General features: G+C 43.9%; 1 protein-coding gene across 1 annotated transcript in view; it reads left to right on the top strand.

Moving 5' to 3' along the window:
- Positions 1-20,441, top strand: part of vta1 (vesicle (multivesicular body) trafficking 1) — a 146,072-nt gene that overhangs the window by 95,154 nt on the left and 30,477 nt on the right. The window contains exon 6 of the mRNA XM_080744324.1: positions 15,196-15,474. Coding sequence (XP_080600450.1) covers positions 15,196-15,474 — 279 coding nt within the window. The remainder of the gene's footprint in view (positions 1-15,195; positions 15,475-20,441) is intronic.

Raw genomic sequence — 20,441 nt, 5'->3', positions numbered from 1 at the left:
ATCACAGGTCCTCTCCCATTTTGAGGGACTGGGTCCCCGACTATGTTTCTCTCTCTCTATTTGTCCCTGTCTCTTCCTCATCTCATGCGTCTGTCCCTCCCTCTCTCGCTCCCTCTCTCTCTACTGTTCTTCATAATATCTCTCTGTCTCTGTCGGTAGGAAACCGAAGCTGTTACTTCTCAGGGTTCGAATTAAAAAATTATCGGCATCTACTTGTAGATTATGTTGTGTGACGCAGCTGTAGTATGATCGAGTAGGGCGTTGATTTACAGCCTGACAGTGACAATATTTCTCTCTTGTTGTCTGTCTCTCTCATGTCCAGAGTTCATTATCTCTCCCTGTCCTTCCCTTCTCTTTGTCTTATCTATCTCCTTTCCCCTCCATGGCCCTCTATTCATTTATCTCTTTCTCTCTGTCTCATGTGCTCTCTCTCTCTCTCTCTCTCTCTCTCTCTCTCTCTCTCTCTCTCTCTCTCTCTCCCTCTCCCTCTCCCTCTCTCTCTCTCTCTCTCTCTCTCTCTCTCTCTCTCTCACACACACACACACACAGCACTAGGGTCTCCCTGTCAGTGGTGGTGGTGACATCACGATAGTTTATTTCCCTTGATAGTCAACACCAGCAACACACACCCTGCACACGTGTGTGTGTGTGCGTGTGCGTGCGTGTGTGCGTGCTGCGTGTGCGTGCGTGTGTGCGTGCTGCGTGCTTGCTCACACGTTCAGCCCCTAGCTGTTCAGTATCTGTCTTCTCTTGTCATCTGGATTTTATCAGTGCTTCATCGCCTCTCTGCTTGTCAAACAGCACAGCGGCTTGTGTGCGTGCGTGCGTGCGTGCGTGTGTGTGTGTGTGTGTGTGTGTGTACGCTGGTCTAATAGGAGATTTGGAAAACCCTATGAAGTGAGAACCGTTTCCACATGAACCCTAACCTCCACATTTCATAGGCAAACATTCTGAAAAAATAGCCTGGAGGCCTATCTGCTTAATTTATACATCAGTGTTTCCCCTATATGCATTAAGGAGTGGCGGGCCCCTTAAAATCTGGCCGCCGCTCTATGATTTTTTTTTTTTTTAAGATCTTTTTTTTTTTGCAGAGGAATTATTTTCACAACAACGTGACTCATGTTTAGAATACGGTTGTTCTCTCGGTTAGGTACGGCTCGAAGGAGATTATAGCGCTCCTCTGCTACACTCATTGATTGGATGGAGAAATAACAGCTGCGCACCGAGTACAACTCTATGGTACAAACCCACTTGTCGCGTCGCATAGGCAGTGCCTATTAGGCACTGTTACAGGAGAAGTTTACTTGTTGTCCCATTCATCATTACAGCTTAGCTGTACATTTCTCAAGAATAATTTAAAAACGTATTGATAATGATTTTAGATTGGTGTAGTTTGTGGTTGTCTGTGGCTAAATGTGCAGTTTGTGTTTGACTGTCTGTTGGCAAGCAACCTAGCCTACAGTGTGTGGGGAAAATAACAACATGCAGTTGCCAGGTCTGATAATATAAGCCATGTTGGGCTAGGTTGGATGAAATACCATGCAGTGTTGCCAGGTCAGACTATTATAAGCCATTTTGGGCTCTTATTTCTGTAAAGTTGCTTGTAAATAATGGTGGTTGCCAGGGGACCAAATTCTGGGCCCTGGGTACAAGGATTCACTGTGGGCCCCCCATTAATATTCTTCATAGGGGGAGTGTCAGTGGTGCTCCAACCATTTCATGTGAAAGAGGACCCCCAAAATTATATGAATTTGGCCACGGACCCCCATCTCAAAATAGTTCCAGGGACCCCCCAGAAGCAAAATATGAGTTACAAATGTTAAGAAATACATATTTTCAAAGATTTGCACCCATTTTCACAACTTTTCAAAAATAGCAGATCTACAAGCACACTGTGAGCTTGTATAGGCCTATCTGCTATTTTTCGATTGTTAAAGTATAAAATAATTAAAGCCCCTCCACCTTGGGCCCTAGTAACTCAGTCCCACTTCCCCCCCCCCCCCTTGTGACGCCCCTGGTGGTTGCTTGTGAGCTTGTAGATCGGCTATTTTCAAATAGCGGAAGTATTTAGGTTTAAAGTGCTCATGTGGCCTATATTCATTTATTTTGGACTTGTTTTCATAGACCTGGTTGTTTATTCCTCCTGACAAACCGTTTCCACATGAACCCTAACCTCCACATTTCATAGGCAAACATTCTGAAAAAATAGCCTGGAGGCCTATCTGCTTAATTTATACATCAGTGTTTCCCCTATATGCATTAAGGAGTGGCGGGCCCCTTAAAATCTGGCCGCCGCTCTATGATTTTCTTTTTTCTTTTTTTTTTTAAGATCTTTTTTTTTGCAGAGGAATTATTTTCACAACAACGTGACTCATGTTTAGAATACGGTTGTTCTCTCGGTTAGGTACGGCTCGAAGGAGATTATAGCGCTCCTCTGCTACACTCATTGATTGGATGGAGAAACAACAGCTGCGCACCGAGTACAACTCTATGGTACAAACCCACTTGTCGCGTCGCATAGGCAGTGCCTATTAGGCACTGTTACAGGAGAAGTTTACTTGTTGTCCCATTCATCATTACAGCTTAGCTGTACATTTCTCAAGATTCATTAAAAAACGTATTGATAATGATTTTAGAGTGGTGTAGTTTGTGGTTGTCTGTGGCTAAATGTGCAGTTTGTGTTTGACTGTTAGCAAGCAACCTAGCCTACAGTGTGTGGAGAAAATAACAACATGCAGTTGCCAGGTCTGATAATATAAGCCATGTTGGGCTAGGTTGGATGAAATACCATGCAGTGTTGCCAGGTCAGACTATTATAAGCCATTTTGGGCTCTTATTTCTGTAAAGTTGCTTGTAATTAATGGTGGTTGCCAGGGGACCAAATTCTGGGCCCTGGGTACAAGGATTCACTGTGGGCCCCCCATTAATGTTCTTCATAGGGGGAGTGTCAGTGGTGCTCCAACCATTTCATGTGAAGGAGGACCCCCAAAATGATATGAATTTGGCCACGGACCCCCATCTCAAAATAGTTCCAGGGACCCCCCAGAAGCAAAATATGAGTTACAAATGTTAAGAAATACATATTTTCAAAGATTTGCACCCATTTTCACGACTTTTCAAAAATAGCAGATCTATAAGCACACTGTGAGCTTGTATAGGCCTATCTGCTATTTTTCGATTGTTAAAGTATAAAATAATTAAAGCCCCTCCACCTTGGGCCCTAGTAACTCAGTCCCACTTCCCCCCCCCTTGTGACGCCCCTGGTGGTTGCTTGTGAGCTTGTAGATCGGCTATTTTCAAATACCGGAAGTATTTAGGTTTAAAGTGCTCATGTGGCCTATATTCATTTATTTTGGGCTTGTTTTCATAGACCTGGTTGTTTATTCCTCCTGACAAATCTGACAACAGAACTTACTTAGGTTATTTACTTAACCCTTTAAGTGCCTATCCCGAACTAGTTCGGGATATTCGGGATCAAAAACAATTTTTTATTTGCTATTTTACTTACCCCGAGCTGCTTGGAGCAACGTGGGTGGTCCCGGCTCGCCCAGCGCTCACCAACGAGAGACGCTAGATGCTCCGACGATTTATTCCATTGAAAATGGTTTAAAATAAAGTTTAGACCCCCCCCCCAATGTTCACCCAATGTTCATTGTAGGCGGCGCGACGTATTCCAGGGTGCCTATCCCGAACTAGTCCGGGATATTTAATAAAATGAATTATTTTATCGGAGGCCTCAATGAAGCCCCGGTCTAGACGTCCATCCTTGGCCGGGACTTAGACTCGGCCATCCACGGGCCGTATTCGCTCTAACGGCCAAATCGCGCCGTCCACTCCAATAATAAATCACATCTTTAGACAGGATTTTCTCCGGATTGTGTCCCCAGACCCAAAGAGAACGTTTTTTGCGGCTGAAATAACTTTAGATCGCGCTTCTAAATGGGTTAGCATTTTGGCTACGTGTCAGCTAGCTTCCTCCTCTCGACACCCACAGCATTGACCGGAGTGAAAACACAAGGCAGTTGGGGGAGGGTCGACGAAAGCTATAAAGAAGGTCTATGGAGATTTTTCTGGCACTCTAGCACCCCTTGTGGCCGGATGGCACTGTATGAGTTAAGTTTGAAAAGCCAAATAGTATTTATTTTTGTGTGTAAATAAAGCACTTTGAAACTGAAGATGATGGCAATGTTGATGATAATAAGATGATGGCCAATGTTGTTATAAAATACAAATCTATATATTTATTTTTTAACTGAGTTAGAATCGCGCAAGCACACCCAACCCGAAAAACACCGAAAATGTTTCGCCTGCACGCCGCGCTGTGCGCAAATGCTATGCCGCTCCCCGCAACTCTCCCCCCACTCCTTCAGCTTCTGCCTAGGGGAAACTGTACATTATACACACGCTGGTGTTGTACACCCTAATTAACCACTTGAACCCTAGCATCCATATTCTGGGTGGGATGTTGGTCCAAAAATAGCTGATCTACAAACCATACCATACACATGCCACGCTGGGAGCTTGTACAGTAGATCTGTTATTTTATCGAAAAAATACTAATAATGTTGGATGATCTTACACACATTGTCTCTTATGGGGGTCCCTGCCACAAAACCTTTTCAGATGGGTGTCCGTGGCCAAATAGACAGTATACTAATAAGACGCCTATAAGGGCGACGAGGTCGAGCCATGTTTTGTCCATCTGGCCACTTGGCGAGTGATGTACAGTATATCGGACCAGTTACCCATGCTGTATATGGAGACCCCCTGGTACCATGACATATGCTGTGAGAGCCCAAACATGCTTACTCGTTATATGAAAATCAGGGGTGAGATGCCGTAGGAGCGCAGAGGTACTTCTCCGTCAAACACACACAAACACGCGCGCGCGCCCCTCACATGCACACGCGTGCCGTCAGGATGTGTGACGGTGGGGTCCACGCATCATTCCCCCTACCTGGCTGCTTTGCATAACAGCGTACACGGACAGACGTCCGTCCGGGCGGAGACATGATGTGCCGTTTTACACACTAAACTGCGACCTTCGGTTGTAATCAATTTGGGGGTCCTTGATACAAAAAGGTTTAAGAACTACTGATATAGGGCAAGAGTTTTCAACAGGGGGTCCGGGAGCCCTAGGGGGTCCTCAGATTTCTACAGGGGGGCCTCCAAATCTTTGAGTGATAGAAAGTTTTTTTCTCCTTTTTTATATTGACCACTTTAATCCTAGTGTCCATATTCCGAGAACTTTAGCCAAAAATAGCAGACGCTGTGAGGCGTTGTGAGCTTGTAGATCAGCTATTTTCAGCAAAGAGGTTTGGTGTAGAGAGGAAAAAGAGCAGACTGTGGGACCACCTGGTCAAATAAAGGTAAAAAAAAGATAGAAGAATGAAGAAGTGTGTGTGTGTGTGTGTGTGTGTGTGTGTGTGTGTGTGTGTGTGTGTGTGTGTGTGTGTGTGTGTGTGTGTGTTGGTCTTGAGACTCTTCACTTCGTTGCCGTGCTCTGGAGTCTGAACACAGCAGACATACGGAACATGTTAAGTAGGTTAATGAACCTCAAGGGAGTTACTGGGTCAGACGTGCACACACACACACACACACACACACACACACACACACACACACACTCAGAGGAAAACACATGCTGACACACACACACTCGCTCACATGCGCGCGCGTTCATAGGAAGACACATGCTGACTCACACAGACGGACATTCACAGATACTACACGCTCAAACACTTACAGTACACTTCACATACACTGTACATGACAACATACATACTGTATAGAACAAACCCATTGGCTCATTCACAGACACACGCACACACACACACACACACACACACACACACACACACACACACACACAAACACTAGTCGCTAGCTACAGAAACGCCATTGTCTCCCGGGCGCTCAGGCCTGACTTTCCATTAGCTGGAAGGAGGACATGCTAGCTGGAGGAAAGGGAGAGAGTGAGAGAGAGAGAGGGAGGTGGGGGAGGGAAAGCAACTAACTTCCAGCGCCAGGTTGGAAAACTAAGATTTATTTTTTGACCGATCAGTGAGAGTAAAATAAATGGATCCGTACAATGAGCGCGGCGTGGGAAAATGGACCTGCTGGCATAGACATGTACCTCAACCTCCAGGATGGATGCCAGTCTGAGCAGTGGATTTTTATACCCATTAACCCATTTGCTGTAGACCTGACAAAAAGTCTTCTAGATCCCAACAGTGTTTCTTTGTCAGTGGTTCTCCAACCTTTTCATGTCAAGGACCCCTAGAATTATGTGTTTGAGCCGCGGACCCCATCTGAAAATATTTAGTTCCCGGGACCAAGAGAAAGAAGGATTTCTGTTACAAATGTCTCCTTTAATATATATACATTCAAAGATTTGCACACATTCTCAAGAATGTGTGCTATTTTTTTATAGTTAAAGCATTAAATAATGGTTAAAGTGGTGACACAGATATGCGTACCCGGTCTAAATGGGTTAAAGACTAAATTAAATCAAGTTTTCTACTTACTTACTCACTTATAGTGACGCAGTTCCTCCTGAACCGGTCCAGAAAGGAGGTACAGAGCACTTGGGTGAATGTGATTTGACAGTCAAAAAGTGGGCAGGCCATAACTCATTGAAGACATTAATATGTAAAGACAGGCGGGCTGACAATGGACGCTCAGTATCACAGCGTCACACTATAGACTGACAAGGCAACGGCTATGGAAACAAATTTGTGTTCATAGGACATCAGATGTCGGCCGCGGCTTGTGATTGGCTGAACCAGAGGCAAGCCAGAGCAGCAGACTGGCTCTGCTGTGTGGAGAGGGACGAACAGGGAGGTGGGGGAATCGGTGAGACACGCAAACCAGCGGGGGGAGTCGCTGAAGTTGAAGTAGATGACGTTGATTGACACTGACACCTGTCTGTCATTCTGAATTATACATATTCTTGATGTTCGTCATCACACAAGACATTTCTGTTTAGAAAAGAAAAATTGTCACCGTGGCCGATCGTCGCTTTGATAGGGGGCCGTGAAAAAAGTGTCTTTGGGAAAAGATTCAGAGAAAAAGCTGTTTCTTTACAGACCAATGCATAGAAGCCTATGGAGACTATACGCTTCCTGATGACGATGCTTAATTGGACTGATATTTCTGTCTGTTGCTGTTGGTAGTCATGGCTGCCAGTTCCCACCTGATGTTGTGTGGGAGTCTAGACTGATCCAGACCGTACTGAATAACTGCTAGCTTGCATAGCGTCTTCAAACTAGGACTCAGTTCTAGGATGAACAGGTCATCTGATCTGTATCTTCCAAAGAGGATGATACGATCTCCCACCATGCAACAGCACATCTTATACATCTTCGACGGTCCTTTCCCCTCGGGCACAACCTTCTTCCAGGAGAAGCTCTCTGCATTGAATTTCCACAGATCACAGAAGGTCTGGAACAAGGTGCAGCCACCAAATATATACATCTCTCCATTGTAGGTAAAGGCTGAATGAGCCCAGCGTCCTTCTGGAAGAAGCTGTGCTGAGTCATTGATGTTCAGCCAGCAGTTGGTTTCTGTGCCAAACACTCTTATGCTGTTGTAGGACTCCGACACCCGGCCCCCAAATACAAACATCTTTGTCCCGATGATGGTGGCAGAGTGACCGTATGAATTAGGTGGTTCAGTGCCTCTGGTGTTAACTACAGACCAGACCATTGTAGTGGTGTCCAACTTGTAAATGTCATTCGTTTCTCTACTAAGTTGGATTATTCCTCCATGGATAAACATGACCTTCCCCAAGACACAGGCTGAGTGATACCACCTTCCCGCTGGAACAATCCCAGAAACCCTGGGTGTAAACCAACTGTGGGTGTCCACATCAAAAGCATAAAGCACGTTGTAGTACTCAAGGGTATGGTAGTTTTTCCCTCCCCAGAGGTAGACGATGTGTTCTACCAGCACAGCTGTGTGGCCCTCGCACCTGGAAGGAAGCTCAAGGTGACGTTCCTCTCCTGTTGTCACCAGGGTCAATTTACTCCAGCATAAAGACACTGTGTTGAAAACGTCAACAACATCCATCTGAGCTGTGTTGCCATCACAGAGCCCTCCAAAGTAGTACACCTTGTGTCCAACGGTAACAGCAGAATAACGGCCTTCTTTTGATTCTCTAGTCAGATGTACCGTCCAGCAAAACATGTCTCAAACCACAAATCACATTGGATTAATAATGCCTTGCTCTGAGAAACAATGAAGACCTAATGAGGGTGCTATGTTTTATATTGGATCAGTGGCACAAACATCACGCAAGGTTTGGCCAATCGACACAGGCGATCAGATCAGATTGGTTGGCCAATCAAGGAAACTGATGACTGTTGATCTCCTAATTTGGTAAATGGAATCCTCCCGCGCTACGCAGCAGTTCACTGAACACACTGGACTCCGCCCTGTTCTCTCTCCACGAAGGTCTGCTTGTAGTGTTCCTTGGACCAGGGTTAGACTAGATTCCACCTCGCCTCGTAGAAGTTGCAACACTCGCCTCCAACTGAACTGGGTCTTATATTCTCTCCTGGAGAGATGCACATCATACTGCTGATGTCACTCTGTCCTCGCTTGTCCTTACATGGAGCTTACATCAGTGTTGATTTTGACAGCACATCTTGATGTAGTTACTTGCACAAGTACTCTGATCGGCGGGTATGTATGTATGTATGTATGTATGGATATATGGATGTGTTACAAAAGCACTGATGGCCACGATTGTCATTTTTCTGTTCTGAGTGAAAGCAAATACTATCGCAAAAAAAGAAAAAACAGGAAATACTCGGATTACATTTATTCAAATTACGGATTACTTTTACTCCGAGCCTCCGAAATACGGGAAAATCAATGGTTTGATCAAATCATTGTTTAATTAAGGGCATCCAATGTGTTAACAGGCAATCAGGGATCAGGTTTCCTGGTGATGCCAGTGGTTTGGAAGCGGTGATTCTTATGGTGAGCACCATTGGTTGTGGGAAGTGAGGATGCTGGTGTCGACTGTTCGCCGCTTCACCTCCCAATGTATGAATCAATGGACCATTGTAAAAAAAATATTTTATCATTTATGAAATACTTTTGAAAAAATATTGAATTTTGGGTAGATAAAAAAAACTAATAATAATACTAATTAAAGTCTGCAGGCAGAAGATTTTGTACTGCTGCAGATAATACTGTGGTTTCAGGAGCCAAGAGGAGCCTGGCACACCATTGTTGTCCAGCTAGCCTACAAAGTATTCACGTTGGCAACTAACAGATTGTTCTAGCAGTAGGAGTTAGAGAAGCGCGTCCAAAAGATTTTTCACTGTCGGGCCAAGCGTGGGCCTGTGGGGATAGCCTGGGCCCAGTCAGGGGTGTCGCACCAAATTCTGGGCCCTGGGTACGAGGATTCACTGCGGATTCCCTGTGAATGTTCTTCGAAGGGGGAGGTGGTTTAACCCAGTTAGACTTGGAACGCATTGTTAGGCGTTAGTTTGTGCTTTAACTATTGAAAAATAGCAGATCTACAAGCTCAGAGTGCCGCGCTCCGAGCTACTACTTTTGAAAAATCGTGAACATTTGTGCAAGTCTTGTTGTTCAAGTCTTTGAATATTTCAAAAAGGTTTTTTGGAGAAAAAAAAATATGTTTCTATGTCAGTGGTGCTCAAACATTTTCATGTGAAGGACCCCCGAATTGATATGCATTTAGCCACGGACCCCCTCTCAAAAAATGTTGTTCCAGGGACCCCAAGAAGCAAAATTTGAGTTACAAATGTTTGCTTAAAAAAAAGACATATATTCAAAGATTTGCACACATTTTCACGACGTTTCAAAAATAGCAGATCTACAAGCTCGCAGCGCCGCGCTGTGAGCTTGTATATCTGCTATTTTTCAATAGCTAAAGTATAAAATAATTAAGGCCCCTCCACCTTGGGCCCTAGTAACTCAGTCCCACTTTCCCCCCCCCTTGTGACACCCCTGGGCCCAGTGACTCAGTCAGTGTGACACAGTGTGTGGGAGGTCTGCTCTAGCTAGAGTCCCTCGCTGAATGTCCCCAAGACAGGCTCGCACCGCCGCCTTGTCACCCCAACGACGCCTCCTGCCCTTGAGCCAAGCTGCTTATAGCTCACAACAGGTCTGTGCACGAGCGTGCGAGCACACAAATACGCAATTTTTTTTTTATCATATGGCTAAAGCCAAACTAAAGACTAAAGATACTATATCCTACTATATCTTTCACCATTGTATTTTCTTTTTTCTTTTTTTTATGGTTGGTGTGAACACTGCCGTCCACTTGGCTTGGAACGATTTTAAAACTGTATATTTTTTATTTTAGTAATAGTTATAGTGCTCGCTGTGAATGGCCCTTAAATCAGGCATAAAGGTGGTTGCACACTGCTGCGTTTTTCGTAGCGAAATGCGTTTTTCAGGACAAGGAGAGAGAGGGAGATAGAGAGAGCAAGGGACTGAGTGGTGCGCGAAACGGGCGGCAGTGTGCAAACGTGACTGACATAACGTGAGGTTGATTTTTTTATTTGCGTGCTCCGAAATTCACTCCGATATTCGGCCCGAAAAACGCAGCAGTGTGCAACCAGCTTAACTCTCTCTCTCTCTCTCTTAATCCCTAAATCTAACCTCTAAGTGTCTAATCCTAAACCTAACCCCGACCCGCATCTTTGTCTAACTGTAAATGTATCTCTAAATATATCTTTTAAACCATAAAACCACTTTTTCTTGTGAATAAATTGTGTATATTTATCACATTCTTTCTACTATAGGCCTACTTGTGGGAATATTTGGTCCTTGCACGCACACACACAGTCACACACACACACTGCACACACGCGCACGTGGGTGCCTGTGTGTCTCTGTCCCTGCATCTACTCAGACTTACCGCTCCAGAGTCCAGATAGAGCTGTCCTCACAGCGTGTCCCCACGACATCGTAAATAAACTCAATGTGTGTGTGGGTGACGAGCGGTGTGACACGAGGACACACTGGACAAACAGGACCTCACATTCAGTGTGGTGCTGGTGGAGACAGACGGACGGACAGCTCAGGCCACAGGCTACTACTGCTGCAGACCCTAAGCCGTGATTTATCATCTGCAGAGGAAAAACCACACACACAAACACATCCATTAAGCTGGAGTGATTGATGGACGGACGGACGGACAGAAAGACCGACTCAGACACCAGGACAGACAGACAGTACAGACAGGAGGACAGAGTTATAGCGTGATTTATACTTTCATTGCGTGCCAGTTTGGCGCTCAAGTAAACCATAGATATACACGCTTGAAACGAGTCACCAACATGATGTGTTGCGAGCTTGTAGATCTGCTATTTACGGCAGGCAACACCGGCGTGCAACCAAGTATAAATCAGGCTTTATGCGGACAGACAGACCGACAGACAGACAGAGGCCTGCCATTGGTTTCCTCCATCTGTTGACCATCCTCTCTCTGCATATCTGGGAGTCGTTATGTTTGTGTGTGTGTGTGCATACTTGTATGTTTGGCGTGTGCACATCCAAGCATTCTCGCGCGTGTGTGTATGGGTGTGCTTGTTGCGTGTGTGCGTGTACATTTCCCTGTGTGTGTGTGTGTATGATTGTGTTTGTGTCACTATCCCCATGCACTGCAGTTTCCACCCATCTCCCAACTGGTGCTCCTCTCCCTCCTACGAAAAGACAAAACATGCAACTAAATAAACCAATAAATACATGTTGTCTCATTAAGCGCACACAGTGTGTTGAAATTCTTCCTTTCCAATGCAGACCATTTAAGAGCAATTCGACAGCACAAAACAAAGGGGATGTGGTGTCATCAACAAATCATCCGACAGGACAGACGATCATTCAAAAAAAGTGTCCGCCTTGCACCCACTTAACTCTGTGGCTTTTATTATAAGGCAGCCAGGCACCGACCTTGTAAAAACTCCAGACTGTATTTCATTTCCCCCTACCCAGCAGGCCTTTGTTTTTACCTTCAGCAAGACAACGGGAGCAGTGAAATTGTTTTGGTGGTTTTGGGATTGAGGAGCTGAATCCAGGCGAATACCCGATCCACAAGCTGTCTGTGCTGATCAGTGATCCGCGTTGTTTCTAACACGTTGTGAATTCAAAATAATATCAATTCAATTCAATTCAAAAGATCTTTTTGGCATGAGAAAACATAATGTTTACATTGCCAAAGCATTAAAGCAAGTGTCAAAAATAAAATAAAAACTGTTGAAAATGGGGAACATAATACAGTTGGAGGGGATACAGCATTGTGTAAACGGCTATGTCGCATTGTGTATATATATATATATATATATATATATATATATATATATATATATATATATATATATATATATATATATATATATATATATATAAGCTTTTGGAACAAATTGCAGCATTATTTTTCGTCAATACAATTTAGATGGTATAAGAACAAATAAAGATGTAAAATGAATTTAAAAGTAGCAGCTCTGTTTCATACTATATGTGCAGTAGATATAGATGTCAATCCATGGTTTGTAGTGCTTAGGGTGGTTGTGTTTCTAGCCTTCTTTTATCACAACAGTTCACAAATCTTGCTGCTGTGTTCGCACATTGTTGTATTTCTCCCAGTAAGTATGGGAGTTTTTCATCATTGGTCATGTTTTCAAACTCACTTCGCGTGTGTGTAATCTGTGGGAAGTATGTGTCTCTGTCTTGGTATAGTGGGCAGGTGGTTAGAAAGTGTAGCTCTGTTTCTACCACATTTTGTGTGCAGTGGGTGTGTAATCTGTCTTCCCTTGGGAGCAGGGTCTGTCCGTGTATCAAAAATGATGTTTGCGGCCCAGACCAGGCACCTAGGCTCCTGTGTAGCATGACAGTACATCGCAGGTTCGAGTACCATTCCCTGACGATCTTTACTGCATGTCTCTCCCTACAGTATATCTCTCTTCTTTGTTTCTTGTCAATCTTGTCAAGCATACGGTTTATAGCGTACAGTATAGAGCTATAAACAAAGGCATAACCCTTGGGGAAAGAAAAATAAAGTGACATAATAATAATAAAGTCATGTTTGTCAGCCAGTGGTCCTATTGCGGTATCGCAATATTGCCGTTATCGCAACAGGGGAAAATTGTTAAGACTGCAAATCATGTCTACCAATCATCATCATTATCGCTGTGGAATTTCGGGCTGTTATATATGTCAGTGGTTCTCAAAGTGGATTCCAGGGACTCTGTGGGTTCCTTTAGGGGGGCCTAAATGGACCCTTACAAGTCTGTAACTCTGACAGTATACAAAATGTGTACACTGCCAGATTTAAGGGGAGACCTTGAAATTTGAAAGGTTGAGAACCACTGATCTATGTCAATAAGTGTGTGAATAAATCTTGTATAAGACAAGCAAATTTGGTTTCTCAGATCTGATCTTTAGGACTGAACCCTGCTATATACTGTATTCCTTCTGTAAAAGGTATTCAGTCAATCAAACATGAGCTCTCCCCCTCTTTCCCCCCCTCCTCCCTCTTCTCCCCCCACACCCCTCTCTCCCCCTCCTCTATCCCTCCCTCCTCCCTCTCCCCAGTGACCCAGCCCTGGCTCGTGTTCTGAACCAGTCGTATTGACTTTAGGCTGTGTGTGTGTGTGTGTGTGTGTGTGTGTGTGTGTGTGTGTGTGTGTGTGTGTGTGTGTGTGTGTGTGTGTGTGTGTGTGTGTGTGTGTGTGTGTGTGCGCGCAGCACCACACCCTTCTAGTTGGTTCTTTTGGATTCGCTGCAACGTCTGCATTAAACTCTTTGACACAAATAGTGTTTATTTTTTACCCTTGACGTGTTATTTATCTGTGAAAATGTACTTTTCTTTAAACGCGACGTCTAAATTGATCGAATCAAACTTGCCACCATTGGTTCTCAAACATTTTGAGCAGCGCTCCTGGAAGGAGCTGAGCTCCAACAAACATCTGGCTATGTCCAGGCTCTGAAGCGTGGCCTACATCTGGCCTACATCTTGGCACAAAGCGCTCAATGTGTGTTGTACGCCCAGGGTCACATTGGCCAAGCTTCGCAGGGGACGCTTAATGAAATTAACTCTTAAATGGCGCCACTCACGTCACATTAGGTGTGATTTATATGATTTCAAAGACCCCCATAAAATGTTGTTGAGTGTGTACCAATGGAACCCTTACTTTGGTCCATTTGGTTCCATTTAAGCACACACAGAGTTACTGACCGTCAAGGGTCAATTTGGATTTGGAAGCCCCTCAAAATGAACTTAGATGGTTGCTATTTCTGGGGGCGAACATTCATTGGAAAATAGCAGATAGCAGTTATTTTCAGCCAGGACATTTGGTGTAGAGGGAAAAAAGGAGAGGTCTAAAGGGAGCCCTGTCAACTAAGTACCCTATATAGGATTTAAGTGGTTAATGTGTGCTAATTCTTCACATTCTGTGTTGGTCACCTTACAGTGGTACGTTTCTTGCTGTTACAGTATGTATAGAAACAAAACACATTTTCAAAAGAGTAATGCTCTGAAGCGCTCTACTTCTGTTTTTAATGTTCTGTCTCCCTTTCTATGTCTAGCACAGTACAGATGTTTGCACATATGTGTGTGTGCGCGGGCGTACGTGCATGTGTGCGTGCGAGCGCAGTGTTAAATAGAGCTTATGTCAGGACCATGTTAGAAAGGTATGCTAGGCTTAGGAGATTGTATGTTTTATTTAGATTAGGCTCTGCTCTCAGAGGCTTTCTTTCTTTCGTTGTGCTAATAAAACCAAATGTGAACAGAAATGTGCGTCTCGGTTTCTCAATGTTTGATAAACATTACTCTTAACACTAGACTCCATTTATCCATCCATCTCTCTCCCCCTACTCTCCCTCCCAGGCATTTGCACACATTGACATCGAAGGGGGCTTGAGCCCCTGCCCTTTTATCCGTCTTTAAAAAGTGCCCTCTTCAGACCATGAATGCAGTTTTCACTATGGTGAAAGAAATGTAAATGCTCTCTTTCCATGCCATACCTGAAGGCAGCATTCGAGAGAATTGCCTTGTCCAAACTCTCCTGAACCTGAATGCAGGATCTTATGTTGAAAGAAATTGCCCTCTCCTTGTAGAAATCCATGCCTGCTATTCGATATTTTCACCAAAAGGCTCTTTTAGAAATGTCAGCCCCTGCCTCTCTAACATTCCCTGCTCTCTCCCTCTCTCAGGTGGGGAGTACGGTGCGGAGGGTGGAGGAGGCTACTCATCACCGGGAGGTCCCTTGTCACACGGCGGTTCCTTCAGGGGAGGGGGAGACCCGGCCCAGCCCCAGTACCCCCAGCCAGGGGGCGACCACCAGGGCCCGGCACCGGGCATCGGCTTCACCCCCGGTCCGGGGGGCCCGGGGCCCATGGGGCCCAACAACCCCAGCAACTACAACAACATCCACATCCCGCCGGGGGCCCACGCGCCCGCCAACACGCCCGCCGAGCTGCCCCCGCCCGCAGGTACCTAGACCCACCCTGAGCCACTAGAGCAGGGGTCTTCAATGTTTTCAGTCCAAGGACCCCTTAGTTGAGAGAGAGAGATGAAGCAGGGACCACCACAACCTGTTCATAGATTCCATATAGTTTTTATCTTTTTACAGCACTAATCATCAGTGTATTTTGGATTCATGTCAATTTGTGTTTTCAGATATTTAACCGCTGACCGTCAATACTTATAAAACTTGACCTTTCACTCTGTACTTAGTCTGCTCTTTTCCCCCTCTACACCAAAGCTCTTTGCCGAAAATAGATGATCTACAAGCTCACAACGCCTCGCAGCGCGAGGCGTTGTGAGCTTCTAGATCTGCTATTTTTGGCTAAAGTTCTTAGAATATGGATGCTAGGGTTCAAGTGGTTAATATAAAAAAGGAGAAAACAAAAGTTTCTATCACACATATTTTGGAGGACCCCCTGTAGTAACTCTGAGGACCCCCTAGGGGTCCCGGACCCCCTGTTGAAGACCCCTGCACTAGAGCAGTGGTTCCCAGACCTTTTAGAGACCCCAAAAAAGAAATTAGACATTAGAAATTGGTTTGATCTGCAAGCTTGTAAATCGCCTGCTTAAGTCATATTTGACAATATGGCCAATGTTTGATAATTGCTTTATAGTCTAGTTTGTTGATTACTTTTGACACAGTAATACTCTTATTTCATGCCCTAGCCAAGACTATGTTCATACTGCCAGCAGAAATGTGATTCTTGGCCAACCCTGACTTGAATCACATTGTTCTTTTATTTGTTTTGGCTCCTGGTCCAAGTAATTTGAGTGCTGATAGTCTCAATTTGATATGTGTGATTCTGAGATAATACATCTGCACTTGACTGTGCAGCGCTAACTCTAAGCAGCCTACATTAAAATAAGTATAAACCTCCCCAGTTTACGTACATTAAACCTTTCTGCATCAGGGCCCAGCTTGAAAACCCACCTATCTAGATCTGCTATTTGCTTATGGATCTGCTATTTTCAGAGCGCAAAACCTGAGCACAACCAAGCATAAAATGGCTTGTCTTGTAGTTCTACTGGATCTCTTCTCCACTAGTCCCTCCATAACATTATAGTCTATTTTTTATTTGTTGACACAATTGTCAATATATTTAGTATGTATTTAGTCTTGGTTTTAGTCATAGCCATTATATATTCCCTTTAATAATACCAATTTGTATTGGGTTTTAATAATTGGGTTCATAATTAAAGGGGGAATATAATGGACCGAATGTTGGTAACTTTTGGGTTGGCGCTACCCACACGTTTGGCTGTGTAGCTCATGCCTCGAATGCCCAATGCTTACAAGCTGTACCTCGTTGTAAAGGTGACGAATCAGCGATAAAAACGATATAAAATACAATGCAAATTGGTATTATTAAAGGGGATATATAATGGACAAAGTCAAGTTGCCTTTCTTTTTGTGCTAGTTATGTTGCTTGTTTGACTGCTTTCACTTTCAATCCCTAAATTGACCCCAAAAACATGTTATTTTCTAATTTGTCACGCATGGTCTGCAGAAAGTCTATAATTACAACATTTCAGGACATCTCTTGTTATTTCATGTGCGAGCTTTAACCAACGCAATGTTTGGCAGAGCGTTGGCAATGTACAAATGGAGGATTTTGTTAAATTGTGGTCAGAGACCATTGCTATGGTAAAAAATGTAATTTGGACTTGAGGCTCCAACACTGCAGACATGCAGTATTATAATAAAGGTCTCAGTCAGAATCACATACTGCTATAGGCACTTAAAGGGGAAGACCACCCATTTTCAATATTGAACTATGTCATTGATATACCGTAAATCACCAATTAGTAGCCCGGGCGTTTATTTCGCAAAATGGGGTCGGACCCCGGGCGCTTAAAAGGGACCAGGCGGCTATTGGTAACAGGCTGTTATTTATATTGGCACTGGCCAGCACTGGGCCATTATTTGGTTATTTTTTCTTTCTCAAACTATATAATAGGGGTAATAATCAAAATGTTATAATAAATGTTATATAATTATTATTATTATTGTAATACGGTAGGCCTAATTGTTGTTATGAACACCCAGAAAATAGCACATTGCGATCTATTAGACCAAACCTCATTTAAAAAATATCAAGAGTGTATGAAAGCCTTTTAAAAATATATAGGTCTATATACTATATTTATACTAAGGGAATCTTTCTCCAAAATAATCAATTACCACATGCCAGCAAAGACGCATCTAGTTAACGACCCAATTAGCGCAGAAGTCCTGCAGCTGCGGTGCTCAGACTGGACTCGCTGACGTGACCACTGAACAGCTCTGACATCAAAATATTATGGTATTGCATTATTATTAAGCCTTCTGCATTCCCCTTGAACCTCAAAATAATGGATTACTTCTTCAAAATGCCGACTGAAGAGGCAGCAGCAACAGTAGGTAATGATTTATTCTGATCCAGCTGGTCTTTATTGCCACTGGCCAGTCTTTCTCCATCACAATGTTTTGCCATTAAAGTAGGCCTACTCACGCAAACTTTGCATTGTAGCAACGTTTTAGACAGTAATGAATGATGGTCAGTGCGCACTGCTCAGAGAGCAGCTCCTTTTCTTTTTTTCCTCTCTCTTTTTTTGGTGTCCTTTGGCAATCTGTTCCCCGACGCACAGACAGTGCGTCCTCCTGTGCGTCATGGTAGCGCACCGCACTGTGTTGGGGACCATATACATTTGGCTTAGAAGTGTCTGTCCACAGGGCTGTGAACTTGTAGATTTGCTGTTTTCGGCACACTACCGTCATGCAACATATGACCCGTAGCAACGCACAGCGAGTGCGGTGCGTTGCAACGTGCTGTCAGTCACAGCACTGCTGTGAGCTTGTAGATTTGCTGTTTTCAGCGCACCACTGCCATGCAACATAAATGACCAGTTAAGTTAAATAAATAGCAAATAATACCAAACAACCAAACAAATAATAGCCCGGGCTCTTACATAAAACCTATTAAGGATAATATTAATTGCAAATAACGGCCCAGGCGCTTATACAAACCATGCGCTTATTTGAAACAGGCGTTTATTGCGCAAAATGGGGTCAGACCCCGGGCGGATATATGGGACCCGGCGGCAGTTTGCCACCGGGCGATTAATTGGGGATTTACGGTACCTTAGAGGGGTTGTGTGGAAATAAAAAAAGAAGTTCCCCCTCTTCTGTGTTGCCTAGAACTGGAGGATTGATTTTGGGGTTTGTATCGCAAATTACAACTTGATGACATCACACACTGTACTTTACAATACAAACCCCAAAATCAATCCTCCAGTTCTAGGCAACACAGAAGGGGGGGAACTTTTTATTTATTTCCGCACAACTCCTCTAAGGTATATTAATGACATAGTTCAATATTGAAAATGGGTGGTCTTCCACTTTAAGTGGGGGACAGCTTAATCCTTCTCACGGAATGCCGTTGGGCAGAAACATCGTATCTCCATATTTTGTAGTTTTGTTTATTTTTTTACATTGATTCAAGTCAAGTCAAGTCAATTTTATTTATATAGCACATTTAAAAAAACACCAGGGTCGACCAAAGTGCTGTACAGGCATAGAAAAATAGCAGTGTTGCACAAATAAAACATTCAGTAGATAAAAACAGTTACTCAAGTACAATAGAAAAAACATGGAAAACTTAAAATTGCAAACTAAGTAAACAACAAGGAATTTATAAGACTCATTGAGGCAGTTTGACAGTGTGTTAATCAAAAGGCCAGGGAAAACAAGTGAGTCTTTAGTGTGCTTTTAAACGTGGCCAAGGATGGTGCAGCCTTGACACCCATGGGCAGGGTGTTCCATAAAGTAGGCGCTGTGACCGAGAAGGCACAGTCACCTTTTTGCCTCAGGTTTGTGTGAGGGACCTTGAGAAGCAGCTTGGTGGAGTCGGGGGGGTTAATTAGATTTGTTATGTAGGGCGGTGCGAGGCCGTGGAGGGCTTTATAAACAAACAAGAGGTTTTTAAATTGAATTTCGGAATTTGACCGGTAACCAGTGGAGGGAGGCTAAGACTCTTTTCTTTCATACACGGTTTTCAGCCCGCAGCGACAATGTATTAATGAACAGTATTTCACACAAAATGAAAAGAGCACCAAAACTAACTCGGAGGAATCTGTCTTCCTTCTTTAGGAAAACTTCTGTCTGTCAATTTATACAAAATGATAAAAAAAAAGATATAACTAAGCTGACATCTGATTGAACTTGATCATTAGACAGACTTCATCATAAGACATCCGCTGGCGTAAATGATTCATCGGAAAATGTAAAAATGTTAAAAGCAAACGTGGGCCTAAAAGGTCTGCGTTTTCCCTAGGAGTCCTATATCTAACCCATTCAGAACGGGTACACATTATTGTGTATCGTTATTTTATGCTTTAACTATTGAAAAATAGCAGATATACAAGCTCACAGCGCGGCACCGAGTGCCGCGCTGCGAGCTTGTAGATCTGCTATTTTATATCTTTGAATATATGTATTTTCAAAGCGAAAGTTTGTAACTCCAATGTTGCTTCTGGGTGGTCCCTGGAACTAAATATGTTGAATGAGGGTCCGTGGCCAAATAAATATCATTTTGGGGTCCTTCACATCAGTGGTGATGTGGTCCCTTTTACGGGTGCCAGTCAAAAGCCTAGCGGCGGAATATTGAACTAGTTGCAGACTGGATAGGGATGAGCAGGCAACTCCTGAGTACAGCGAGTTACAGTAGTCGAGTCTCGATGAGATAAGGGCATGGGTGACTTTTTCCATATCAGTCCGGGTGAGGAATGGTTTTATTTTGGCGAGCTGCCCGAGTTGGAAAAAGGCGCCTTTTACAACAGCATTTATCTGTCTGTCGAACTTGAGAGATGAGTCCAGTATTACGCCAAGGTCTTTTACATGGGGTTTGAAAGTAAGTGATCCGAGGGTGGTGGGAATGTTGATGGTTTTATGTGG

The sequence above is a fragment of the Nannobrachium achirus genome, assembly GCF_963921795.1.
Source record: "Nannobrachium achirus genome assembly, chromosome: 16".
NCBI lineage: Eukaryota > Metazoa > Chordata > Actinopteri > Myctophiformes > Myctophidae > Nannobrachium > Nannobrachium achirus.
This window is presented reverse-complemented; position numbering and strand designations above follow the sequence as displayed.